Consider the following 27912-nt stretch of genomic DNA (forward strand, 5'->3'; position numbering starts at 1 on the left):
TGATTAAGAGTTAGTTGTAATTTCGAAATATGGCTCGTGGCTCTGACTTGGCAGTGTGGGCAGATTCCGCTCGCTACTTTACCTCGAGTGCTCTACGTGGCGGTTAATTAATTGGTTTTGCGTTTCTCAGTCTATTTCGTTGAGGAAAGTGTTTGTGGAAGGGATTAACAACAGAAAAGGTGGCAATATGAATATTCAGATAGGAAATCAGTTAATGGCAGGTAGAACAAACGCGCTTCAACTGGATTCGATCTATAATTTTAACTGTGGCTAGTACCCTTTCGCTACGCCCAAGCTCATCTGCTTTTGAAGACAAAGGTTTTTTTGGACTAGAATCTTGTATGCAGATTGGTTGCCTAACACATCTCAATGCTTATTGTTGGTCTTATTTCCATTTTCAACTCAGAAGCAATTTGGCGGAATTGAAATAAATTTGAACCTAGTAAAGCTAAAAATTATAGGTATAGTACTGAAGATCACAATTTCTTTAAGTGTTACAAATTAATTGGATTGGAATTAAATTCTTAGTAAAAGTTGTGGTGCAAATAATTTCCAAGATTCGAAAAGTTTCATGAAAATAAATGCTAATTCAGAAAACGTAATAGTGTGATTCCTGATTCCGCCAAATCGATGGGTATTGGGACAACGAGCTGCTCTTGTTGCGCTTTCAACTCAACAATCAAACTACGGCTACTCGAATTAATATGGCATTTCTTGAAAACCTTTGCTAAGAGGGCCCTAACCAAAAAGCGGGAGCGAGCGAGATGGGGATGGAGTGTGCGAGTGAGAGCCTAGAAGTGCGAGTGAGACAGAGGCCGGGCGTGCGAGTCGACCAACTTGAGCGGCTACAGCTGGCTAAAACTGCTGGTCGAGACCCAGTGCGCGGTGTCCGGGCGTACCATTAACTATATGGGACCGTAGTCGCTGAGCGCCTGGCCCGGATGCTGGGCACCCGGGCCGCCGGGCAGCGTGACCACCACGGACACGGCCCGCGAGTCGATCACGGAGCCGGGAGCGGTATTCTGGCCGCCCACTCCGTTGTTGCCATTGCCGTAAACGTTGCCGGGATTGCCGCCGCCCACGCCTCCGCCGGAGGCGCCATGCATCAGGGTGCCGGGGAGAGGGCCCATGCCGACCGTGCTGCTGCTCATCGCGGTGCCGTGGCCCAGGGTGCCGCCGCCAAGGGTGCTACCGCCGCCCCCACCGCCGCCCATGGTCGATGCTCCCCCCGACTCTCCATGTCATACGTGGCTGGCGGCCGGCTGCTTGAGAACGTGGTGGTGCAGGTGGTGGTGGCTGGTGGAGGCCACCGAGGCTCCGCCCGCCTGGGTGTATGGCGTGGCCAGCAGGGAGCCCGCCGCCGAGCCCACGGGCATGCCCATTCCGGATCCGGCATAGGGATGCGGGATCGGAGGCCGCTGCTTGATCAGCGCCTGGTTGGCGCCTGTGCGGTCCGGCGCTCCTAGGAGTCTCCGCCAGAAGCGTCGCCAGCTCTCCAGCGTCTTGCCGGACCAGATCCACACGCCCGAGGTGATGCCCACGGCCAGGGCCATGAAGTACTTGAGCATCAGGACCGAGTAGAGGGGCTTCTTGCCGGGACCCTTCACCTGGGCGCATGGGCAGGCCAGAGCCTTGATCCAGTCCTCGAAGTAGGCTGCTTCGTACAGGTAGCATCCGATAACTATGGTGGCCGGCACCGTGTAGAGCACCGAGAAGATGCCAATCCTGATCATCAGTTTCTCCAGCTTGTCCGCCTTGACACCAGCTCCCACACCGCCCTGTTGCTTGATAACAGACCGGATGCGGAAGAGGGACACAAAGCCGGCCATCAGGAAGGTGGTGCCGATTACCAGGTAAACGAAGAGCGGAGCCAGAACAAAGGTCTTTAGATGATCCGGGTTCAGGTTGCCCACATAGCAGATGCCCAGAATCGGATCGCCATCCACCGCCGAGAGCAGGAGTACGGCCACTGACTGGACTGTGGGAATCAGCCAGGCGGCCAGGTGGAAGTACTGCGAGTGCTTGGTGATGGCCTCGTTGCCCCACTTCAGACCAGCGGCCAGGAACCAGGTGAAGCTGAGGATCACCCACCAGATGGACGAGGCCATGCCAAAGAAGTAGGTGAGCAGGAAGACCAGGGTGCAAGAGTGCGGACCCGTGGAGCTTTCCCGGAGCAGCAGGCCGTCGCAGGCGATCTCCTCGTTCTGAAGGAAGTTGCGCGATAGGTAGCCCACGGCCACCATGAAGTAGCAGGCGGATAGGAAGACAATCGGCCGCTCCGGGTACTTAAACCTTTCGGTGTCGATGATGAATGTGGTTAGGGTCATGAGCGTGCTGCAGAAGCACAGTCCCGACCACAGGGCGATCCAGAGGCCGGCGAAATCCTTTTCGTCGTTGCTGAAGAAGGGCCCCTTGCACGGAATGCCGCAGTTTGGAACGCCGGCGATCCTTTGGACAGTGAGGTTCATGTACCAGTGGTGTGGATGGTGCATCATGGGCATCTGCGACTGCTGCTGCAGCAGCTGCTCCTTCCCCAGGAAGATGAGTGGGGAGCGGCACGAGCAGCTGCACTCTTTTCCGCTTGCCTTTTCTCCTTGGGGATTTTGGCAGTTTTTTGAATTGCGTCCGCGGCACGGCTTCGTTGAGGTGGAACCGCTGCTGCCGCCGGCCCCACTGCCGCCCGAGCCACTGCCTCCTTGCTTCCGCTTGCCGCCGGAGCCGGAACCGCTGCCAGAGCCACCCGATCCGCCCGAGCTGCCACCGCTGCCCGCCTCCGTGTACGAGGGCTGTTCCATGCACAGATTGTCGGGGTCACCGTGAAGGGGCAGGTGCTCGCACGCCATCCTCTCCGGCCACTCGAAGCTGTACTGCTGCATGATGGGTGCGCATCCCGAGCGGGCTCTCTCGCAGACACTCCGGCAAACGGGCAGCGGCTTGTGGTAATCCTCCAGGCAGATGGGCGTGTACATGCTGCACAGGAAGAATTTGAGGTCCGGCGAGCACTTGATCTCCACCAGGGGCCAGAACTGGTGCACCTCCAGGCCCGCTTCGTCCTGGGTCTCGTGGTTCATTTCGTTGGGGAAGGATGTCATGTTGTAGCCAATGCCCCGACACATTGGTATGGTGATCTCCTCGCATCGCAGATTGGGATCCTTGGGTATGGCTGGCACTCCGTAGCCGGGTGCGGGACTCGCGTCCAGGCCGTGACCACCCATGCCCATTCCGCCCATGCCGTGATCGGCACTGTGCAGCGGTCCATCCGCTCGACAGGATGTCAGCAGGAGGACGAGTCCCAGGATCAGGACCTTCAGTCGGTTGTGTCTCATTTTGTGCGTCTTAGCTTAGTTCGGTTGTGTGACTTGGAACCCCTTGGGCTCTTTCTTTGCTGACCTTCTCTGCGGTTGCACCTCACTCCTCGTGGAGGCGCCTCGAGAGCCGGAAAAGCGGGCAGTGTTTCCTTCCAGACACAGCGCAGCGTCAAATCGTCAACGCTCGACAAACGGCGTGGTCTAACTGCAATTCAAAGAAAGAAAATCAAATTAGTTTTATAATTAACGCACTCAGTTTGTTACTTAAGTAGCTTTCTAGAATTACGAAACTTTAAAAGCGCTACACATCAAATACTTCGAATTAAACTTGTAGATTTATTTTTAACCAAGCTATCTTGCTTATAAATTACTATATGGTTTTCACGTAACAAATTTATGATCACTAAATCCCCATGCTGACGACTCCTTCGATAAGAAATCTAGATCCTGATAGTGTGTGTTCTCAGCTAGCTTATGTTGCACTGATAGTATTGAAATTATTTTTAGCTTCTGCCGATCCAACTGCCGAAATTCAACTGATTTTCTAATCACCATTTTCCAACAGACGTCACACGGAGGAAGGGAGACGGACACAGTCGTTATGGCGGATCGCTGATGAGGCGGCGACAAGTTGCAACTGCTCTTTCCTGCTTCTGTTTCTGATTCGCTCCCTGGAGAACTTTCGCGCTTCATTTGTTTCAATTGAGCGCGGCGACACTTGGACGACATGTCCATGTCACATGTCAAGCACTCGAGCACTTCAGCCACCCGCCACCATGGCTTCCCGATACCGATCCCCCACTCCTGCCTGTCCTCCTCCGCTCATATAGAGTGTCAACCCTTCCGCCAATATTTGCTGACGCTTCAGGGCTGTCCCTTCCCATACTGGTGACTCTGATTCCGATTCCGATTCTGGAACTGCTGCTGACCAAGAGGAGCATCAATCAAAATCAGTGAGTTTTATTAAATTTGACGGGCTCTGCTGGCTGCAAACGCATGGCTTTAGTGCACACGAAAAAAATACTAATACCGATTCTACAACTATTAAATGTACTATATATGTCTTAAGTTAGAAGTTAGATCTTTGCTAGATTTTCCATTACAAGAAAAACTATATTATTATATTACTATATAAGTTTTAAAAGCTTCAAGTTATTCAATTGCAATAATTTAAGCCGCCCTTTTTTCTCAGTGTGTGCTTGATAAAAGTGTTTGCTTTGGTTTTCCAACTGAAGAAGGGTGTGAAACGCTGATGGATTGGATGTGATGAGGCAGAAATTAATTCAAGACAATTGCTCACTTGAAACGCAGTCAAAATGGAGGCTGCCAAGCCACCCATCAAGTTGGGTGTCTACCCATCGCTGACTGGGATAATGAATATTATTTTAAAAGGGTGACACCTTTTTGGGGCAATAACTGCGGGATCTGGGCAGCTGGCAATATCGATATCGATGTCAGCGGTTTGTGGTCAAGTCAACTAGCAGCTGCTCCAGAAGCGAAGATACTTCGAGATACCAAAAATTGACAGCTGGACGGACTGAAGTGAAGGGCAATTTACTCGCCAGCAGCTTCTGTGCGCTCAAAGTCACGAAATTTATCTACGAGATACAGTTTTTAGCAAGTGTCAAGTGACACACATAGTTGCGGCTTTGCGGCCAGCTTCAGTTTCAGTTTGGGATCTCAGCTGCGTGTGGTCCATGGAAAACAGGCAGCAGCTTTAAAGAGCTTTACAGCCAGCTTGTAGTTCTTAGTTGGTAATTCGTAGCTCTTGGCTCTTTCAAAAACTGTCAACAACAGCTGCAAATAAAGCATGTTGTACTCCTCCCGCCTACCATCACTTTACACTTTAAGCCCCAACTCCTTTGTTCGGCGCTGAAAGTCCTTCCATTGTTTTTCTGAATGAATGACATTTTAATTAATAACATTTGTGTGCGTTAGTCGGCGGTGTCCATCACAATTTCGCCACAATCCCATTTCCCGACCGATACAACCCCGAAAATAAGTTTCCGAGCACGGCTCTCACTGAAACATTTTTCGTGTTAAAATGTTTGCCGAGCACTTCAAAATAATTAAGTAAATACGCCACGGAAAATGTTTCTAGGACAGCGCGTGGGCGGTTCGATGCGGAGCGGTGTGGAGCGGGGCGGGGCAAAAGCCCAAGTGTTGTGATTACAACTCGAGGGTAGCGCCAAAAATAAACGTTGAAATCCAATATCGAAATGTGGGCACCAGGCAATCGGATCGTGAGAAACAATGCCAGGCGTGAGTTGGCTATCGATTACAGTGAATACCATAACTATTCATTCTGCACACTCCGTTCAGATGGAGGCGTCTATCGGTCTGTGGTGATGCTTACGCAACATTCTCCTAATCGAATGACAAACATGGAAACCATAGAAAATGGCATTAGAAGCTGTCATAAATCAAGTCTGATGGGTGGTTAGGGGTAGCTAAAAAATATTTAAATATTTATATTCACTAAGAAAAGGTTATGCCTTAGTCAGTGTTGAGAAACAATTTCCAAGGTAGTTTTTTAACTACTAAAATAATTAGGAAAATGATTGATGAAGGAAAAACCATTACATTCCTGATTTTCATAGTTGAATCTTTCTTAGGACTCGATATTCAACCTTATCTGGATAACATTTGACATGTGAACCCACGTAAAGTTTACCTTGGATGCCTCCCAATACCAAATATTAACCTTTTTCCTGCCAACTCGACGCTAAGCTCCTTTCGCAACCGAGAGTGAAAATTAGCCATAAGCCGAAACAATGCGACAATCACCGAACGAACGGAAAGAGGGAAAAGTCTAATTGGTTTGGTCGGGCCAGGAAAATCATATTGAAATGCAGCGAACGTGACTGAAATGGCAGACCGGACCAGAGCCGAATGGAAATGGAAATGGTGAGGAGCGGGAGAGAGCAGAAAAGAAAATGCGTACATGTGTTTGGATATGGAAAAGCCACGTTCACAACGGCTTCCACATTTGGCCAGAAGTGAGTGGTGCTGCGCTGTGTTGTGTCCCGAAAGCAAAGCAACTTGCTCCGTTTATTAGAGCCTCAAGTGGCTGGACTCATGTACTTGGGATCTTGGGCTCCTTTCGGTCCGGACCCTGTGTTCTGATTGCCGGCCAACAACTAGCACTAATAGGTGGCTGTGATGTGTTCATGGGAAATGGCCTGGAAATAATAGCAAACGTGCTTCTGCCGAGTGGAAAAAGAAGCGGGCAGAATGCATAAATATTATTTTTAATAGAGAAAAATGTCTCAAGTGGCGGTGACGAATGGATCGCTTCTCGGCGTTTCTCGCAGACTCCGTTTCTCTTCAATTCTCCGAGTGGTGACCAAATGTTTGTGTTTGGCCGATCGACTGGGCCATGTTTGCTTAATGATTCGTTGTTTCTCACACAGCGTATTTAGTGCACACTCATATTGTTTATTTAATTGTTAACAAGCGTGCGGCTCAGACGCTACAAGCTCGTTACGAGTAACAAATTATTACTGCATGGCTTTTTGCCAATCATTCCGCTGGCTGAAAGAATTTATACAAAATCACGCTGCCAGCCAGTCTCAACGATGTTGGCCTAAGCTCTCCACTTCGCCAGTTCCCCGGCTCTCGACTGGCCTGAAGATCTGGCTCTGACTTTCCTGGCCATGTTTGCCAAAGACTTGAGAATGCAGAGATGTGGGGGAAAACAGAGAGAAATATCCCCGATCCCCAATCCCCAATCCCCAATCCCCGAACCGATCGGTGAATGGCTGCGCTTCAATGCGCTAAAGAGGTCGTCGGGCGGAAGCTGTTACCAAAGTTGGTAGCTCGGCAGCAGCATGGGCAAAACGGCTAAAGCAAATCAACTACAACACGACGTCGTCGGCGGCGACAACCTGACTGTTTTAATTAAACAAACAAGCCAAAGACACGACACACGGGAAGACGACACCGATGAGCAAATAAGTAGCAAGTGTTGCTGGCTCCTCCAAGTACAGTCGACACCCATGGCAAACAAGCCACTCGCACAAGGTGTGGGTTTCCAAGAAGATGGGAATCTCGCGGGAATGATCATCTCATAAGCAAAATTCCGAGAATCTAAGGAGATGTTTCGTATATCATTTAAAGGTTGATTCAAAATGAATGCAAGTACTTTGTGATAATTTATAACAATGTTTACCCGAAACAATTGAAAGAACTCCTAACTGAAATCCTTGAAAACTATATAAGCCTATTTTGTATAAACTCTAAACTGCCTGTATCGCTTACGAGTACAGTTTACTCAGAGCCCCCAAAGCGGCGGAAGTAAATCCGGCATTCAACTCAAGATAATGATGATGAGCAATCAAGCAAACAATGACCGCACCGAACCGATCCGCAACCAGCATCGTTGGGAAGCAAAGAGAATGCTAATCGATAACTTATCGCCTCGATGGGGGCAATCAATCAATCAAAGGCAAAAAAGCCCCGTCAAAGAAAAGGTCTTCATACAAAACGGCTCCAAATCGCTGTTCGCGGACCTGGGAAAAGTGCGGAAAGAATAAGTTTGGAAGGGGGTGTAGGGAATAAGAAGCGGAACGTGGAAAAGCCAAAAAAGGAAAACTTGCCAACCGCAAAGCACTTAAACTTTCTAAGGGGAGGTACATACATATTTCCCCTTTTTACTTTTTCGGGCCATCCCCGCTGCCCGTCGCAGTCGCAGTGCACAAAGAAGCGTTGAAGCAGCAGCAACAAACTCGAAGGGCTCCCAGGTGCAACAGTCAACCCAAATGCCACCCCCAAACCCCCTCCACGATGGCCTTGGCCAAAGCAAACCGCGAAAATCAATTGAAAAACTCGCCGTGAAAAGCGGGCGGAAAATGGAGCGGGCTGAGGGGGCGGGGAAAACACTAAAACAGGAGCAGGAGCAACTGTTTGCCTTGTTGGCGGCGGCATCAAAAAGCGCGTAGCGGCGCAAAATGAAAACAGTTTGTCGACACGGTAGGTTCAGGTCAGAGGGAGACAGGTAGCTGGCGACAGAGGGAGATGGCGAATGAAAAAGTTTTTATTTCCAACCAGGGGGGTTTTCCACACAAAGTCAATGCAGACAAGTTCCATGACCTTACAAACGCAGCGAGTTCAAATGGGGAAAACGGCAAAAAGGGCTGCGGAAAACGGGGAAAATGGTGAAAAGGGGGTTTCGCAGGGGGTCGGTCTCCTACGAGCTTTTCCCCGAGGAGCTTTGTCAACGTAATAAACACAAAACTGGCTCAAGATTTTTGCGCGTCCGCCCATTAAAATCATTGACATTTAAACGTGTTTTCATTTTGTTTTTGTTTTTTTTTTTTTAGCCAGGCTGTTTTTGCTGTCACACTTTTGCAACATTTTTTTTTTAAGCGGGTTTGAAGCACTCTTTCCTACGGTTTTGCCCTTTGATGTTCGGCTGCTTTTGTTGCTTTGTGAAAGTTTTAGCAGAATGCAAATTGTTTGTGCATGTGGCCCATCATTAAATGCTTTTTTGCATAGTTTATTTTCCTTTATTTTTTAGTCCGTGCTCAACCACTGTGAGTCCTCTGACTTTACAATTAAGTTTTAATTAAGTGGACGCCGCCTGACTGCTGATTATGCATCTATCTCATTTTCCACTGCCTCCGCATCCTCAGGAGAATTCATTTGGGTCCTTTAATGCACAAATGACAGATCCTCGGAGATCGGGCAAATCCGGTGAGCACTTTACGCAAAACGATTTGCAAATGTCAAACAGTTCCTGAACATTTTTTGGTAACCACCCTTAACCCCCAAGGAAGTGCAGAAGGGAGGGGTGCTGTTCTTTCGAGGGGTTGATTTCGCCGTTTAGGGTTCTCTATTATTGAATATTTCTTGTCCTTGTTATTTTTTTTTTGTCGTTGTCCTTGTTTGTACTGAAACTCTTACTGCGGACTAAATGACACCGCAGAAAGCGAGTGGAACGGCAAAAAGGACAAATGCAGAGGGGTGGCATTGCACTGAAACGATTTTTGTTTACTGCAAAAACCGTTTAAACATTTTAAGGATTTTTAAAATATATTAAACAGCATGTATTCCCTTAATCACCTCTGGGATTGTAAAGCGGAATACCTGTGTCACATTGATCCTAAAATATATAGTTTACTACATATTTTTTCTCTGTGCAAGGTGCGAGAGTTGCCGGCGCACAAAAACATGGAAATAAAATTAAATATCCGATTTTAGCCCCGTTTCCTTCGTCCTCGCAAATTTTGCTAATAACAAGACAAAAGTGCAGCTGCAGTGGCAAGGGGTTGGCCGAAGGGAGGGGGAAGGGCTAGGGTGCTGCGGGGGGTGTGAACTGTCGGCTGGCTGACTAAATACAAAAGAGTGTCAAGTGTCTTCCCTGGCAAAAGGCAAAAAGAAAAAAATAGGAACAGGCAAGTCCTGCATGTGTGGGTGGTTGTCCTGTTGGCAGATTTTATTTTCCATTTCAAATTTTGCAGCATGAGCAAGCGTTTTTATTTTGACAGTTGTTGCCACTCCCCCTGCATTTAGCATACTTTTGGGGGAGAAGAAAACAATTAAAAACGAATTGCCTTGCATTCCCGTTCCCTTTCCCATTCCCATTCCCATTTCCAGTGCCATTTCCGTTTCCCCTATGACAATGGAAACGCAAAAAGGAATTTTGTGGGGAACAAATTAAATATCCCAAGGAATAAAAAAGTGTATATATAATTTTTGTTGCTTCAGGATGTGGCACATTTATAAAATAACATTATTTCTGGCCAGAGAAAAAAAAGGAGTGGAGAGGTTTTATGATGCAACTTAAACGCATCATAAAACACAGCGGCGTAAGAGGAACTATAAAAACGTTCATGGCTTTTCCACCAAACGAGGTGTTACAAAGATATATTGAGTGCTGAGTAATGATAATGAGATTTGGGGAAAATATGAGTATAAGGAAGTCATTGCGCACAGCATACATAATACACTTTTATGCGAAGCCTTTCCAAATAAAATTTAAATGTCTATTTCTAATTAGTTTTAAGCCTTCTATTCACTCCACTCAAACTTTATTTTATAGCTATTTGTGCATTGGCCCGTAAAAACCAGTTGCCTTTCACCGCTATCGAGTTTCAATTTTTCATATAACGATCCTCCATTCCCGAGACACTTATTTTATTGCCATTTGTTGGTTTTTCGCTGTCCAAATGGAAAATACTGTTATTGCCATTTATCAACGATTTACATTTATGGCCATATTTGATAATCGACCGTTTTATGGCTAATACCGGCGATGGCATTTTTACACCCCGATTTCGTAATAAAGGTAATTGAATCATAAATGCAGCTCGGCTACTAAAAAATAAATATGCTGATGTCCGTTGATGGAAAGCTAATTGAAAGACCAGGGAAAGCCAGGAATAGGTGGCTTTACGACTGTCGTCGCGCTGTCTGTGGTGGCTGTTTTATTTTTACGGCAATTAAAGGGAACCGCAGTAAAAAATAACCAACCAACTGCCGGCGACATTGACACACAAAAAAGAAGCAGCGGGGAAAAACTATTACGGTAAGAGTTTTCCCGGCTGTTGTGACACATGCAATAAAAACGATTTTTATGGTCATTTGAAAGCGTCAAGAGGGCAAGAAGACCCCAAAAGCACACACACATATACACAAACACACACACACTCATACATTCCGGCATGAATGATGCATGTTATGTCTGAAGTTCTAGGTTGACAATTTAGCATGTCTCCGGCTCTGGTTGTACTGCTCCTCCTGGGGGCCAAACTTGCTCCCCACATCTCGGCGTGCAAACATTTTTAGTGCCCTTTGTTGTCGGCTAACAACCACGTGCCGTCTCCCTCGCACACCCACACACCAGCACACACACACACACGGGTATTAATTAATGTCAGTGTGGAAATTAAGTGAAATATATCTGCAACATGCTCCCGGAAAATGCGAGGATGTTCCGTAGCTGCGATGCTTGTTGTGTGACAAAATGCCGCTGACATGGATAATTAATGGTGAGCTACGAGGTGGGGAGTTGAGTATACATCGGTGACACAGGGTTTGGGGATCATGGTCTTGTGTGTGTGTGACCCCCACCTGCGAAAGGTGCTTAATTGCTGGGCTGGGTCAGTGGATGTACCACAGAGGCACTTTTAATGAAGCACTAAGCTCATTTTGGCCACCAACAATAGTTTACTAACGAAAGTAACAGCCTTTTGTGTTTGAATATCACAAGGCAAATGCTATTGATTTATATGCAAAGGTATAACAAAGTTGCCAAATCAATAATCAAATATTTTGCAATGGAAAGGCATAATTTACGATTTGTTTGCTTGTACCGAATATTCGGAATTAATTCGCAGACATTAGTTCTATTTATTTACGAGTCGCCAACGCGAATTGGCAACATTCTCGATGGCTAGCAATTAATTTATGCAATTTAATGCAAGGCGAACAACGCTTCGCATGGCTCATAAATTGCCATTTTTAGAGTTGCGGCCTGGCAAAAAGGATTTTTTTTATTTATTTATTTGTTTCGCCCAGCCACTTTTGCAGTAGTTTGAATGCTTTTTGACTTTGAATCTAGTGTGTGTTGTGTGTGTGTGGGCAATTTGACGTCTCGATGTCTGGTTTCCATTTCAATGCTATAAATTTGTCGCCGCTCTCGCTCTGTTTTCATGCTTGCCCGCGCTGCTCTTTCGATATTACGCATACGCCCCGGGTGCCCAGCTATCCTGGTGGGTGGCTCTTCCTCCGCCCGGCATTGATTTTTATGTTTGTTTGTCGCCGCTGCCTCGCCATATTCCTTGGTTTCCTCTTTTTGGCTTGCTTTGTATTACATGTATATGTTTTTTTTTCCCCGTACTTTTCTGTATTTTCCTCTCGTATTTAATGGCATTTCTAGCTTGGTTTATTTTGCTGGCATGCGTGCGCGACCCGACGCCCAGCGATAAACACGCGGCAGCCACCGTCGCCGGTTTGCCTGCCACCCATTTCCCCCAATGTTCAACATTTTCCCCATTTTCCGATTCTTCCGCTCCTCTTCACCCCTTCTCCGCCATTCGGCTATGTGTCTCTGGCATGCGTTTAAGTTTTCAGTTAATGGCTTTTAATGGCATTGCTGCTGTTGCGTTTGCTTTTCTTGGCTCTCTTGTAAAAATGTTAAATAAATATCAAAATCAATTAGTTGCGTAAATTTTGTGTGTCCAAATCGGACAAAATGAGTTCGATCAATAGATGAAAGATTTCAATGGAATGGAATGGAATGCCATAAAAAATACTCAATTTCCCCTTTGGCGCAAAAGACTCGTGCCAGCGGAGAAATTTGTGTGCTCAAAACACGTATAATTTTAATAAAAACTACATTTCTAAGTCCCGACCACAGAGATAAACCATTCAAATAAATAATATTAAACACACCGATTTATAGTCTGCAGCGAGTGTCATTTAGAAATCTGATTAATTTACCAACTTAAGTAAAGGCGAAAGACATTCTATAAATACCGACCACAAACATCGGTTGCCCCTTCCCCCGGACACATATTTCCAAATATTTTCCAACTAATTTAGCACCCTCTTCAAGTCATAAAGTTGCAGTCCAATTCCAAATGCATAAACCAATGCGAGACCACAAATTACCAAATTCAATCTTGGAATATATACTTAGTGTGTTTGGATGTGGTTGGAAATCTGAAATGCGAGGCACATGTCCCAGGCAGTCAGTCGCCTTGCGCCCGGAGCTCTTGGCTTTTGGATTTCAGCCTTCGGCTAGGGGAATTTCAATGAGGCATCTCGCATCTCGGCGACTTCGGCTGCTCTGGGTCTTGTTTATAATTTATGGCGCTGTGGCTAATGGCCAAATTGGCCATAACAATAATTTGCATGCAAGCGCTTCCAACTTTGACTAATTTCTTTCGACCAGGCCCACGGAAATCTTATCGATGCACAGGCTGCTGCTCGGCCGGCCAGTCATATATCACGTCATATCAATATCAAAATCAATATCGGCCAAAGGAAATAGAAGTGGTGAGAGCGAGCAGGAAAATCGAAAAAGAACACAATTTACAACAATTGCTTAATTGAAATGCCAGGGCCACTGTAGAATTTAAATTTATGAAAGCATCAGGCCCCAAATCGAACGAAATCGTAAATAAATCGCGGGCTTATCAGCGTTTTTTGTTTGTGGCACTTTGTGGCATTTCAAAGGGGAAATGCCGCCACCCTAAAAAGTTCGAAAGTGGACAGCACATGACTCTTGATACGGATCCGAATTCCGATTTCTAGCTGACAGATGAACTTTGTACGCCGCGTATCAGCCGCAGCTGTCATTCAGCTTTCAAATACTGAAACTCAAACATTCGGGAATATTTCCAGAGTCAGTCAGGTCAAGTTTTCCGCGATAGGCACATATATATTAATATTCTACATTGAACATTTTATCATGCAACTTTATGTTGATTTCCATTTACTGAACACGGTATGAAGATTGCGCCAACGCAAAGTTGTTCGCATAATTTGTAAGTTTGATTGACAGACAAACAATCTGGGTATCAGACTGCTATATAAATAGATACCAGCACTGAAGAAAAGGTTTATGCTCCAGCTTTATATTCAAGAATCTTTCATTCTGTAGAAAAATGTGCTTCTGCTCAATTGATTTTTTCCAGTGCAGCGCCTAGGTAGCACCGAAGTTGCCCCATTAGCATTTTCATGCCACATATGGCTGGCAAATGTAGAAACAACAGCCAGTCAGTCAACTTAACTGAACTCCAGACCCAGTCCGATTCCGAATCCTATTCCGACTCAAAGGCAGACAATGGGACAGGGCCCAGAAATACTCGTACTTCCCCCAGAGAGTTTTATACGAGTTTTTCGTAGGCGTAACATGTGTGGCATAAACAAAGAAGCGAAGCGTTCGGAAAATATCAACCGATATTCGCATGTAGATGCCAGTATGCAAAGGGCGAAGGAAGGCGTGAAACTGTTGATAGTCTATTGCACTTTTTCCTTCGTTCTGTTTGTGTGTTATTCTTTTTTATGGCCGTGCAATAAAAATATTTACGACGCCAAAGCGCCAAATATGTAGGGAAATTGTTCGAACCGACGGATGGGGTGGAATTTGGGGGTGGGCACCGCCCGAGGGTTAATAAAATGTTGCACTTGTAACAAGAAATTGAAGTTGCAAAGTGGTTACAGTTGGACGGTGGAAGGGGTTACCATTTTATTTTAAACGCAGATGGAAAACGATTCCGTTTGCATATGAAACTGAAAAACTGATTTGAAATTTAGAAAATACAACCCTGTGTTGGGTTTTGTTTAGCAAAGGACTGACTGCAACTTTAAATGAAAAAGTTGATGCAGTTGAAACTCCCTTCAACGCTTTAATTTCCCTCTGGTCTCAGTTCGAGGAAATCAAATGAGCTGAACAACACAAATAATGTAAATTAGCAGCATCTTTTTTTTTTTTTTTGTGGAAATTCGCTACAGAGGAAGTGGGATCCAATGAACTCTTGGTATGCTGCAGATGCAGATGCAACTGCATTCTGAATTCTCGAATCTCCATTCTCCATTCTGCACTCGGCATCTCGACAGTCGCTTTCAAAATAGCTCGGCCCACATGATTTCCCCCGCCCAGCTCTGGCAGTTTTTCCACGATTTTCCACCCAACTCCCACTGCAAAGTACAGCCGGCTGGCTGCAATCAACGCACTTGTTCCTGTTTTTCTTTCTTCTCGGGGAAACGCTGCTGCTGCTTCTGCTGATTCCCTGTTATTGTTGTAAACTATTTATGCATTTCGAAGTTTATTTGAAACACGAACAGCAACACAGGAATTCCCTGCACGGCATTTCAAATGCTGTACGAGATTCCTATTCCTATTACAATTCCCATTCCTCGACTTCAGCTTCTGTGGATCTTTGTTCGGCTCCAGCTTTTGCCGCTGCTGTTTGTTGATTTTATGAACTGTTTTTCTTGCTTCACTTGCTCTCGGTTGGGTGCCCTCCGGCCACATATGGTCACCTTAATTTTCCACGGGAACGGGCGGGGTTTTGTTGCACCAAATAATTTATGCCTTTCGCGCTGGCCTCTTGGTTTATTTTTCCAAGCGCATTTCAACAGCCCGAGCAATCAGCGCGTGTTTTTCGGGCAGGAAACAGCACGAAGGGATGTCGAATGAGCTGGGCTGATGTGCCACTCCAGCCCGCTCCATCCTCCCCAGCCACTCAACGGGTGGTTCCACTGTGGCCCTGCCCTCCACCTACTCCTCCTCCTCCCTCTCCACGCGGCGCGTGATCCGCCTTAGGTGGATGCCCACTGTTGTTTACACTGACGCCATTGCCGACGTGCCATAAAAGTTGAGTTCAATCGAATTGAATCAGGGGCAATTTTGGGAGACCGAAAGGTGCAAACTGATTTGGGAAAAAGTTCGAGTCTAATTCAGTTAGACACATACATATATATAGATTTAGTTTTCTTCTGAATACTACCCTTTTTCATAAGTTGCTTTATTAATCGTTTGAAGATTCTATAAGATATGATTAATCTTTCCTGTGTCACTCGTGCAACTCATACGCATTCCTTTAACTCCATAACCCATAAATATCATAACAATTTCTGTACCCAATACCCCAAGCAACTGAAACCCATCCCGAGGCAGATCCCTCACTGCACTGGCATTTCTAATGAACTCAGCCTATGGGCTACACGGAATATATACACATTTCACCAACGAGCTGGCACCGAGAATATGAAAATATCTTTAGAACATTGATTGACTGCTCGACATGATCGACGTGATCAACGCGAGGGAGTGTGCTGGTGGTGGGGAAAACCTGGGAACAGGGGGGGTTAGGAATATATAGCTGCCTGCCGTCCACAATTATAATTCAATTAACCAAGTAATTCCATCTTTCCCTGGGCGAGCTGAGCGCCACATGCTGCGAAGGGAGACGTTGCATGTTTGGCATATTAAATTAGTTATTTGTAAGCTTAGGCAAACGCGTTGTAAACAAAAAACCGAGACGGCCGACGACGAAGATCGAGCATTGCAGTATGTTTGCGCATCTGGCCGAATCAATGTTTGTATTTATGGAAATATTCTCATGTTTTAATTACGAGAACATTTCGAAATGTCTCGCATAACAAATGAGCCCTGAACAAACGAAAATAAAACAACAACAACAGTGTCTGGAGAGAAAAAAAAAACCACTCCATATCAACAAAAAGCTTCGACAGTTGGCCAGACAAGTTGTGCCGGCGAAAGAGACGGCTGCAGGGCGGCCGAAAGAGACGGCGAGATGCTAACTAGACTGAAAGGCTTGCCAGGATATTTTGCATTAAAGCCAAAAGGAAATATGAGAGAATGATGGATAGGCAAAGCTGGCAGCCAGATGATGATGAAGACTGTGCAGGGAGAGTCGAACTAAAGAACTTGGCAACTCAACTGCCGACAAAAGCAGAAAGAAGTCAACAGCTCGTTAACGTTAAAGTGGCAAAAGATATGCCTGCCCCAAGATTCAGATACAGCTCTCTCTCTCTCTTCTTCTCTATCTCGGTCTCTCAGCCATGTTCCCATATTCTCCGCTCAAAAGGGTGAGCCAACAATGGGGCAACAAGTCGCGTCTGAAGATGCATCGCCCACGGCAGCCGAAACCAGAAAACCAGGCTCAAACGAAAAGAATAGTCCTACACGGGGGAAAATAACTTGAAGAGTATCTTGAGATGAATTTAAGGAATTTCAATCGAAGGACAATCATTACAAATCTCGCTCTTCTGAAGGAGTATAATAAAAATGTGTTTTTAAACCAATGAATGTTAGATTAACCTGGCTTTTTTCTCTCTGTGCACCAGGAGATGGCTCGTTTTGAAGAGCAAAATTGGCGTTGAAAAGTAACTGCCGACAACCGCAGACCAAGAGGATGTTTGTGATGTTGGATGCCGACTAGCAGTGGGTTCCTGCTCCTTGGCTCCTTGGTCAATTGCACTGGCCGGGTCACAAATAGAGGGCCCTGGCATTTTGCTCTCCATTGTGCGGCAAACTAAGCGCAATGAAGTAGCCAAGAGGCAAAGTGTTTGGCGGGGGAAAGGTCAAGTTTTCTGGCCTCTTATTTATATTTGCGTCTAGCTGATGTCTTCTTGTATGCAAAATAGTGGGTAGAAACAAATTAAAGGGTAGGAGAGTCTGCACTTTCTAAGCCAAGCTAATACTTTTAAACTAATTTAAAACTACCTTTAAGTTCTAAGCCATTTTTCAATAAGGCTTCAACTTACCATTTTTTCCATTCCGTTGGCTTAGCTGCTTTCTGGTTTATTTTCTGGTTCATTCGATTCCGCCCAGCTGTAATGAGATGCAAAAAGAGCTACGATGAGTTATCTGATAACTGATGATTTAAGATGCAGCTATAAAAGCCCTAAGTTGGTAACTTTCATAAAAGCGAAATCCCCGAGCGGAGATTTGGAGCATCGCCGAATGTTGCTAATCGTAAAAGCGGCCATAAAAAAGGTATATAAATCTGGTATAATTAGAAAATATTAAAGGCCGAATAACTTAACTATGCAATAAGCATAAAAACGCGCTTATGCCAGACAGTCTGCTGGAAAAAAAATGGAAATTGGCGACATAATTTACAGGCTGGCCGAAGAGCCAAGAAAAGAGTTGCCACAATTTGCGGCCTGAGTTATGTTCTGGGTGCCCGGGCAAATATTAATATTTGGACAATAAATTTGTGGGCGGCTAAGGAACAATTGCAGTTGTCTCTGCGGCAGCACTTCAAAAGCGGGGAAGCCACGAAAGAAAAACAGAGGGAAAGGCGGCAGCTCCCAAAGAGCAAACAGGAAAAGCCGACGGAATAAGGGAGCAACGGGGCAAAAGCGTGGGTGGGGCGGAAAATGGAAAATGGCCGGGGGTTTTATCCCTGGGCCTAGCCGAAAGTGGACTACTTTAATCACGCCACGGGATTAAGGGGCCAGACATTCGCCGGATGATGAAGAAGTTGCGTGTGTGCCAATGGAGGAGGCAGCCACTCGCTTACAATTTAATTAACTTTTTTCACTCCCTCCACCTATTTTTTTTTATTTCTTATTAAAGAGCGCGCCTTGTTGTTATTTGCTTTAACGGCACTCTTTGTACATATATTTATGTGTCTATATAATGCAAGTTTAATCAGCCAGTGACAAATAAAATGCCGTAGAAGAGGTTGCCCCTGCAACCGTAGCCGTATCTGTATCTATATCTGTACTTTGTGCCTGTATCTGAAGCTGAAGCCGAAAGTGCGAGTGTGGGAGTGCCGCCAAAGATTTGCCTAACCAAACCGAGAGCCAAGAAAACTGAGATAAGTCGGAGGAGCAACAATGCCGCGTATTTGTGAGCCCACAATTTGCCGCCTTTGATTTACCACCTCCGCCGCACAATTTGCCAGGTGTAATCTCCGCTGTAACCAATTGCAGATAAAGTTAAGCAAACGACAACAAAATGACAATTTTTTAATTATGAACGTCTGCCTCTGGCTTTTGCGTTCTTTGTTTTCCTCTGGCTTGCCTAATTGAGATAGGACTGGAGATAGATCATGGCGAAATGTGGGGAGATGTCGTTCTTCTTTCGAAATTAATTATTTTTCGGTTGTTTGGGGTATTACCCATAATAGAAATCGAGTGTTTCGCAATTAGTAGCTTCTCAGAATGAGCAAGAATTCGATTTATGATTGTTTTAACAAATATTGAATTTTCTGGAAAAGTATTTTTAAGCACATACGAAAATCTGGGCCAAATGTTACTTCTAAATAACACAAACTGCAATATTTACTGAAGGAAATACCAAAAACTTAGAGCAATAATTCATTTATATGAGAAGAATTAATGCCAATGACACTTCGAAAAGTTATTTGATGCGCAGTTGTTAATTCAAAATTCTTTGTAAAACCAGCTTGTCATTATAAATCTCCTGCTTAAGAAATCTTAGAAATTGTTCTCTATTCAATTCCAAGGCTTGAACAAATCAACTTCCAAGAAAAGCTCAATTTGAATGTGAATTCAAAGTTAAAAATCTGCGACACACAAATCTCTGAAATTCAAAGTAACAAAAAAGAACAACACGCTGAGGCAAAATGAAGACGATCCAAGTTTCAAGACTGGTTCCAAACGCTTTTCAGTTTCTGACTAATTAACTGGGAAAGATTCTGAGCGAAGGAATTGGAATTTGTAGGCCAATTAATTAGGCGCATAATTTATGGCAAAATATTCCCAGTGCCTCGATCTTCCTTTCTCTCCACCGAATGTCAACTTGATGATCAATAAAAACAAAGCAGCCAGCAGTCACAGGGAGGGGCAGAACGTATCAGTTTCGAAAATGTTTAATTTATGACATTGCAAAAAGCAGAAAACAAATTTATGAGCAGGCATTTAAATGCCCAACACGACGACGAGCCACGACAATGAATATGTATTGTGCGGAGTATCGTTTTTTGAAAATTGAAATTCCAATGAATCTCAAGGAGCAGCACCCTTCCTTCGCTCCGAGGAAAGCAAATATCGCCATCGTCATCGCGTCGCAGGAAACAACAGTCAGTCGCAGGCGCAGACCTTAAACAAACAGAAATTAATTATGTTTCGATGCGAGAGCCCAAAAAGATACTCAAGTGTAGAGAGAGAAAATTTGTTCATCATCTATGTGAACATTCATTTCATTGTAGGTAAAATAGAAGCTGATTCCCCAAACAAGGAAAAAACATATTCATAAAATTTTTCCCATTTAAAATTTTGTAGTCTGAAGTAGAAATTATAATAAAAATACTACATATTCTATTATTCCTTAGTTTAAACTTTTTCCAAGTGTATATTTAAGAGAGGTGGAGCAAAAAGAAGATACTGCGATACAAGAAGAACCTGCCTGCTGAAAATAAAATTATTTTGTTCAGAGTTCTGTTTATAAGAAAAATATGTTTTTGTTTGTTTAAACGCGAGCCGAGCGCTTCCTTTCCATTCCCATTTGGAATGAAGATGGAGGTGGCGACTGAGAGCGAAACATGTGCGTAGATGTAGATGCATCCCAGAGATGCGTATCTGTGGGATACATGCAACAGAAACTACGGTTTGGACTTCTATTTTTGGTACTATTTCAATTAATTTGCTGCCTCTAAACAAAGTTGCTACCGAAGAGGAGACAGGCGGGAAATTTATGAGTAATATTGCATGCTCGATTGCAGCCGCAGATTTTTTCCTTGCCTTTTAATTAGCCTGACATTTATTTCGTGCCGGACCTCTTCGTCGCCGTCTGTCTGCGGTTTTTTAGGGTTAACAGCGCGTAGATTGATATCTTCAAGTTCATTAGAGTTGCAAGTCGCTTTAATTGGAAATATGCACAGCGGGCTGAGGAAAACACTCCGTTCGTCGTGCAACACTTGGGTGAGAATTAATGATGCCTGCCCATCGCGCCCTTCCTTCCTCCGATCTCGATCTGAATTCTGTTTAAACTTGTGCATTTTACACACTCATCGCAACTCAACTCAACTCGGGTCTGCTCAGCTCCATTCCTTTCCTTTCCTCTCCTTTTTCGAATCGTTTTATTTTTTTTGTGGTCTCTGTGCCCCTTTGCTTTGCATCCTCCTCGACTGGCTCTGTTTATCTTTGGGCTTTTGTTAACTGATTTCAAGGGAAGCTCCAGCAGCAGCCGCCCTCCTACAGGGTCGATTTAATTAACTGCTTTCTATATAAGGCATATTAAATAAGTTTCATTGGGCTTGTTTTCGTTTGATTCTTTTGGGGGAATCAGTGATGAAAAGGATGTGTTGCGGGAAACTTTCTAAGAAGCCCAGCAAATCTTACCCAATCAAAGGAATCCACTTGGCCCGCGATAATGAACTTGTGAGTCACTTCGATTAAAATGCATTTCAGATAGTTGCTTCTTTAGTATAAGAAGTGAAATAAATCCACATTAGCTCATTCAAACATTCAATTTTGCTGGCCTATTAAGAAAACATTTCTTTTTGGAAAATGAAATCTTAAATTTGTGACATTCGACCCCTTGTTACATTAAATTTTTAATGACGCCCAAAGATAATTTCCATTTAGATTTTCCACTTGTTGTGACCAGTTCCCTATCCCCCAACCAATTTTCCCAACACCTACACTCGCCCGCATGTCTTGTTAATTTTCATTTTAAATGGGAATTTTCATTTTAGATCTGTGTTTCTTCGTTGCTCGTGTTGTTTGGGAACTATTTGTTCCTTGGGATTGGGGGAATGTGGGCACTGTCGACTGGCTCGAATAACAAACAAAATTAACACCTAGTCGCTACATTTCCAGCTAAAACCCACACACACACACAAGGCAGCTGGAAAATATCCCCACACATCCCGTCATAAGTCAGGGCTCTAACAAGGTGTCGTCTTGCTAAATGAATTAGACTCACAGCGAATCTGATGCTCGACGATGGAAAAAATGCCATAAATATGGTATGTGTGTTTCTGTGTCCAATTCCTATTTCTATTCTCCCACACTCGCGAGTGTGCCATTGGATTTATAACCGACACTTTTGGTTTTCGGTTTTGTTCGAATAAAATGCAAATTGCTTCAAGCAGGCGCTAGCTCAATATTTGCATTGCCAATTAGCATATTAAAAATATCTGCCCCGAACGAAACGGTCGGGGAAAACATGTTTTTATCGCTTTTCCATGTGGGCTCTGTTTGCCCAAACTCGAAATAAATTCTAGTTAAAATTGCCCAACGAACGGTGTCGATTTTGTTTGTACGTATTTTCGGTTTTCGGTGGTCTGTGTTAACCTCTCGAGTAAAGTTGGAATGTTAGGTAGTTACGTACGTATCTATGAGTTTGAATTCGGTGCGGTGTGTGAGTGCGCAAGTATCTGTGTGCAGTCTGGCTTGTGTTCTTCTATTACAGTAATTTTCTACTTGATTTCTGACGCTCATAAATCATCATCAGTTCTCCCTAAGATAGCGTCGTCGTGGTCGTCGTCGTTTGCCTTTGTCATTTCTCATTCCTCATTGTTATTGTTGCTTAGGTAGTCAGTCGTCGATTTTAGAGTGTGTTGCTGTTGATTTTTATGGAATTTATCTCCCCAACAACAACGCAACGCACATTTAGCGACACAGTTAGCAAGCACCCAGCCTGAAACAGCCAGAAACTCAACCAGGCAACAAGTTTCAACTTTTGTTTGATGTATCTGCCAGATACGAAAGGTGAAAAATTGATAGCTTGCTCGCCTGTCTAACCAAACTATGCATAATAAATGTTTTTCGTAAACAATCGAAAAAACGCAAGCAAAAAGCCAACGGAGAGCCATAAATTTATTGAAAAATTTATAAAAGATAAATTGGTCGGGAGTCTGCATGTATTATTTAGTTTTTAGCTGCGCTCAATGTTGGCAAACCTTTGAGATATGCCAAGATAAACAAATAAATAAATAAGTAAACTGCCATTAAAAGGCAATTTCAGCTTGATTGTTGGCCAAAGACAAATAGTTTGTTGGCATGCGAAAATAATAAAAAAAAACGTTCCACATCTAAAGGAACCGAAAGATGATCTTCTTTTGTCTTTCAAGCTTTTCTGTGATTTTTGGTGATTTTTCATTTAAAAACAAATAATCGTTTTTCGGTCGGAGGAGAGGCGTTTGTGTTGGCTAATTGCCGGGCCAATTCCAACGAGCCATGAGCTGTTTTCTGCGGCGAGTGTGTGTGTGTGTGCCCATGGGTTCAGCTCATAAATAATCAAAACCTAATAGCCGGCAAACAAAATATTCAAAACAAACACACACCAAAAACACGGTGTCCAATGAAAGCGCCGTAGAAACCAACCGAATAAAAGAGAAAGAAAAAAATTATGATCCATGGCAATCATGTCAAATTGATTTCGGTTTTCCTCCGCTAACCACAACGGGCAGGGGCCAAAAATGGTTAAAAAAAACCGGGCAAAGAGAGAGCCTGAAGCCTAATGATATGACTGAATGGGGAAAATTGAAGGAGCTGCAAAATAAATCAAACAAAACAAGGCAAAACAAAATCAGTGGGCACTTGGGAAAAACATTGATGGCGAACGGAAAACTACTTAATGGTTTTATTAAAAAAACAGGGAGTCAAAAACAACTTTTAGTTTCAGTTGAGAAAAATGTACATTTTATATATCATTAAGTTTTTATATCTAATGTGTAGCTAATATTTCTCACTGTGCAGCGAGACAAGGCAGAAGGCAACACATTCTGGCCCGCAGTTTGATGAATTGCAGCACGGGGAACGAGTTGACTGGGCCAGTTTGATGAACGACTCGAGACCTGCTTTTGGCCCGTTTCGAGCCATGTCAAGTCCCGTCTTCGGCAGTGCCTCGGAAATTAATCAATATGTTGGTGTTATTTAAACAAGCCGTGTGTACAGAGAGAAAATGAGGGCCAGATCCATCCAGTGCAACGGAGTGGGAAATGGTTTTATAATTACGAGGGTCGTTTACTCAGGTTGTCCGTAAATTATCGGTTGCCCATTGGAGGAGTGGCCCGGGCCTCAACATGATTAGACTCCGGCAGAGGATACCCGCAATGAGACAATTGTGGGTTTTATAATTATAACAAGATCGGTAAATGATCACGGGAACGCATACTGGCGATTGCCCACGGACAAATTGCCAACGGCATCGGAGGTGGAACAGGCAAAAGGTGGAACTGAAAGCCACATGTGGCAGCTGATGATTGCGGTCTCAATAAATTGAGAATGATATGACAACATTGTGGGACCATTGTTGACTCTTAAACTATAATTATGTGTATCCCTTTGCCCATTGTATCATGTATCATGTGTTTTTGAGTATAGATAAATGTATGAGAGTATATTGAATTAGCTACGAAACACCTTTATAAACTCCTTTTTAAACTGATTATATTTCCTCCAATAAATCAACTTTTAGTTTAAGCACCTGTTGATCTGCTATCACAAATAATCCCAGAACATTCGCAAATAGTTTCGATGTCAATTCCCACTCGGTTTGTCATAAACCTTCCAAGCATCCGACATTAGTATGCACATTAGCGCATAAGCTGACAGCTCCATCATTGCTGATCAGAAAAAAAAACGGTTACCAGGATACGAAACTGACAAACCCGTCGCGAGTGACAAGTCAACTGACGTCTCCCTGCTGAATTGAGTGACTGACTTGAGTGACTGACTAACTGACTCGCTGGCCGAGTGTCAATGCGCCTGTCGATAAATTTTTTGCAGCAGCGGATTGCTAAAAAAACGAGATAATCCTCTCCCAGTCACAATTAAGCCAAAGCAGAGGCCCCAAAAAATCATACAAAAAATACGGCAGGCACCAAGAAAATGAAAAGACTTTGACAAGTGGAAAGAGTCAACGAGAAATTTATAGCCAAGCCCACTGGAGGAGACAAAAAGCAGCGAGCAACAAAAACCAAACAAAACATAATTTATGGCCGACTTTCGGGATTCTCGGATCGGCGGGACCAGCGGGAACAGGTAGCCAGGACCGTTTGTAAAATGATCACCTGTTTGAGACATAGAGTGGAGGAGGGAAGATCCGAGAACGGAGACAACCAGACATTCCGGAAAGCTGCGGGAGGTCAACGGGCACAGTGGTCAAGGATTTTTGAGATGAATACCAAAAAAATACGTATAGAAAATAACTCTTTAAGTTATTAAAAAAAGATTATGCACTCTAGTAGAGCCTTTAAAATATTCTTAAATATTGTTTTTATTATTATGTTACAAAAAATAAATAAATCTTCAAGACAATCAATACCATCAGTCCTATCTACGACCATAGAGTGGCAAGGTTTCACCTGAACCCTTTCTTAGGTTTCCATTCCGTTTACAGATCATTAAACAGGACGCTCCGGCACCACTGTGCCCAGTCAACAGGCAACACTCGGCAGTTGCGACCAGCAGAGGAGGAGCAGCCAGCCAAACAGAAAAACAGAAAAACAGCACGGCCTGGCATTTGAGTGTCGCCCCAGCAGGCGGCCGCAAGTCGTTTGCTGTGTGACAAAGCGCAATTTTTCGAATTGCGAAAGTGCGGGCCTGGCCCGTTGCTCTCGGAGAAACCGGGAATAGGGGATTGGGAATTGGGAATTGGGCACAAGGAGCACCACATGATGTCCCTGTGCCTCAGTCTCGGTATGTAAATTGATATTTTTAGCAGGCTCTGGCGGGCAGTTGGTGCAACACCTTTGCCTTTATAAGACGGGTCTAACCTTGGGAGCGTCTGTTGTTAACTGAAGAATTAATGAAATCATTCTGGCCCCAACGATCCGAGTCCTCCGCCATTCGCTTCATGCGAAATCCAATGGCAGAGCTATAAAAAATGAAATAAAATATTTAACGACACATTGGAAACCTGTAGACGAAGGTGTCGCGTTACGCATAATTTATGACCGCAGAGAAACATAATTTTCCACACACAGACGCAAGAAATGAGAAAGAAGCAGGGAGAGAAAGACAGCGGAAAACTATAACTATCTAGGGGATCTGGGATCTCGAACACGAAACGATCGACATGCAATGGCTTATCTTGATCACACATTAAGCCGAGGAGTACCAGAGACATACTACATACTCCATACTCCAACTTTTTCCAGGTAGAGTCACCGGAGACAGCCAGCACCTGCAATCAGCGGCTCTTTCACTCCCCTACCTCCGTTTCTTTTTTTACTGATTTTCCAGCTCTATCGATGGCATGGTAGTATTTCTGGTAGTCGCTGCCGCGGCAGCCGAAACTTTGACAACAAATAATGAAATAATGTAGACACACACACGCATTCCAGACACCAACCCCACTTTTCCCCCTCCTCCCCACCCCCCGCGGAAGATAAGACTCTCCATTCATTCGACGGCAATATTGATTCGATTGAAATAAACGAAAACTGTCGAAAAAAGAACGTAGCAGCCGCAATTTCTGTTGTTGAGTAAACAAAAAGCCCGTCGAACAGAAACTCGGCAGAGATAAGGTGTTCTGATCGAATAAACGTTAACCGGTAAAAAATAACCATGTGTAACTGTTGTTGGGGTTAAACATTCAGTGAGCTTTTGACCCTCCGGATTTGTATTATTTGAAATGGATCAACTCGAAAGTTCCCACAAAGATTTATAGGGCTTTGAGACTGCTCAATCTTGTTGGGAAACACCCTATTAAGAATACCTTTCAGTTGATATATATAAAGCTGGTTTTGAAACGGATTATAAAGTACGGGTTTGCTATGAAAGCAGACATTCTTGGTATTATCCCTACGAATGAGACAGGCTTAAAATCCATTCGATCCATTCAAACTAAAGTAAAACTAATTTTCTCAAAGTCTTATCCATTCGGCCGAGTTGTGCATTTTCCCAGAGGCTTCTCCCCCCTTTTGGAGATCGGTTTCCCGCCTCGAACTCGAACTCGACTGGCTGGCATATCCCATTAAACGGATCTCCCGCAACTGATCTTCGACTCGCAGTGTAATGGAAGTCCGCGGCCCCTCCGCCCTCGTAGATGATATTTACCTGGGGAGCTGGTCCAACTTTCCGCCGTTAATCCCGAAAACTCTTTGGTGGTAATTAAAAAACGCCGTGCGTCTGTCAAAGTTAATCCAATTGCACGTCTGCTTACATCAAACACTCACACTGGCGCACGAACACCTGGAGATGCAGGCACACACGGATACAGCAAGTATCTGACGGATACTCAGATGTACATATAAATACGTGCGCCGGTTCTCATAGAAACTTTTTGCCGCTGCAAGTAATTTCTACTTTATTTTCGGACAGATTTTTTAATTAATATTTCATGTAGCGCCAAATGTTGTCGCTATCTTTCAGGTGCTACGGTGTGGGATGCGTGTTTTCCTACAGATATATTTAAAGGTGAGCCCCGAGCCCCGAAAATCCAATTTAAGTTGACGCTTGTCGATCAGCGATCACAGATCGGAGAATAGCAACAATAACAACGAACAGCAAATCTTGTTTCTTTATAACAATTTCCAACACACATTCTCACATGGCACGGCCACAATTTGTATTTTCATAACTCGTTTTCTGTATTTTCTGTCGCTTTTTCGAGGACGCCACTCGGTGTCGGTGTCAGCTTGAAGAAACTTCTTTTATTCACGAATGCCTACGATTGATTGTCACTGCTTTCGATTTGCGCACAAAAGAGAGGTGTTTGTATACAAATTATTACGTTTTCTTCATTGATTAATTGCCGTTTGAACGGTGCAATTGTGACTCGCGAGTCTTATTTCGATTTGATTCGAGCGGCAGTCTTCCGTCCGCAGAACCGAGCACTCCGATCGTCGAAAGAGAACTGAGGCGGCCAACTGAGTTTGAGTTGCAGAGCTCGCTCGCTCCCTTTTACCAATTGTGGGGGAGGGCAACGGGTGTTTTGATTGTGAGTGCGAGAGAGAGAGAGAGCGTAAGCGGGAGAGAGCTCTCTAGCATGCGATAAATGCAGCAATATAAATGTTTTGTTTACGGTTTGCTTTCTTTTTGTTTGCCTTGCCCTGCATTTCGTTACTTTTTGCACAAACCAAATAAATACGGGAAGGAACTCATGTTTTAATGGGGCATTTACTGTTACATTAGCTTGCCTTAGGTGATTTTTACAGCCGATGTAAATCGGGTTTTATGAAGGTGATTTCCTGTTGAG

At 44.3% G+C, this 27912-nt stretch overlaps 2 protein-coding genes across 2 annotated transcripts; both read right to left on the bottom strand.

Annotated features, from left to right (window-relative positions):
• Nucleotides 1–138: 138 nt before the first annotated feature.
• Nucleotides 139–1234, bottom strand: LOC117138947 (acanthoscurrin-2-like). The gene has a single exon (XM_033300981.1). The coding sequence runs from the start codon at nt 1212–1214 to the stop codon at nt 906–908; it is 309 nt and encodes a 102-aa protein (XP_033156872.1). The 5' UTR covers nt 1215–1234; the 3' UTR covers nt 139–905.
• Nucleotides 1217–27566, bottom strand: LOC117138946 (frizzled-2). The gene is made up of 3 exons (XM_033300980.1): nt 26772–27566; nt 17553–17619; nt 1217–3513 (listed from the first exon to the last, which is right to left on the bottom strand). Exon 3 carries the CDS (start codon nt 3324–3326, stop codon nt 1242–1244), a length of 2085 nt encoding a protein of 694 aa, XP_033156871.1. The 5' UTR covers nt 3327–3513; nt 17553–17619; nt 26772–27566; the 3' UTR covers nt 1217–1241.
• Between the last annotated feature and the right edge of the window lie 346 nt (nt 27567–27912).

This window comes from Drosophila mauritiana, chromosome 3L (assembly GCF_004382145.1).
Source record: "Drosophila mauritiana strain mau12 chromosome 3L, ASM438214v1, whole genome shotgun sequence".
NCBI lineage: Eukaryota > Metazoa > Arthropoda > Insecta > Diptera > Drosophilidae > Drosophila > Drosophila mauritiana.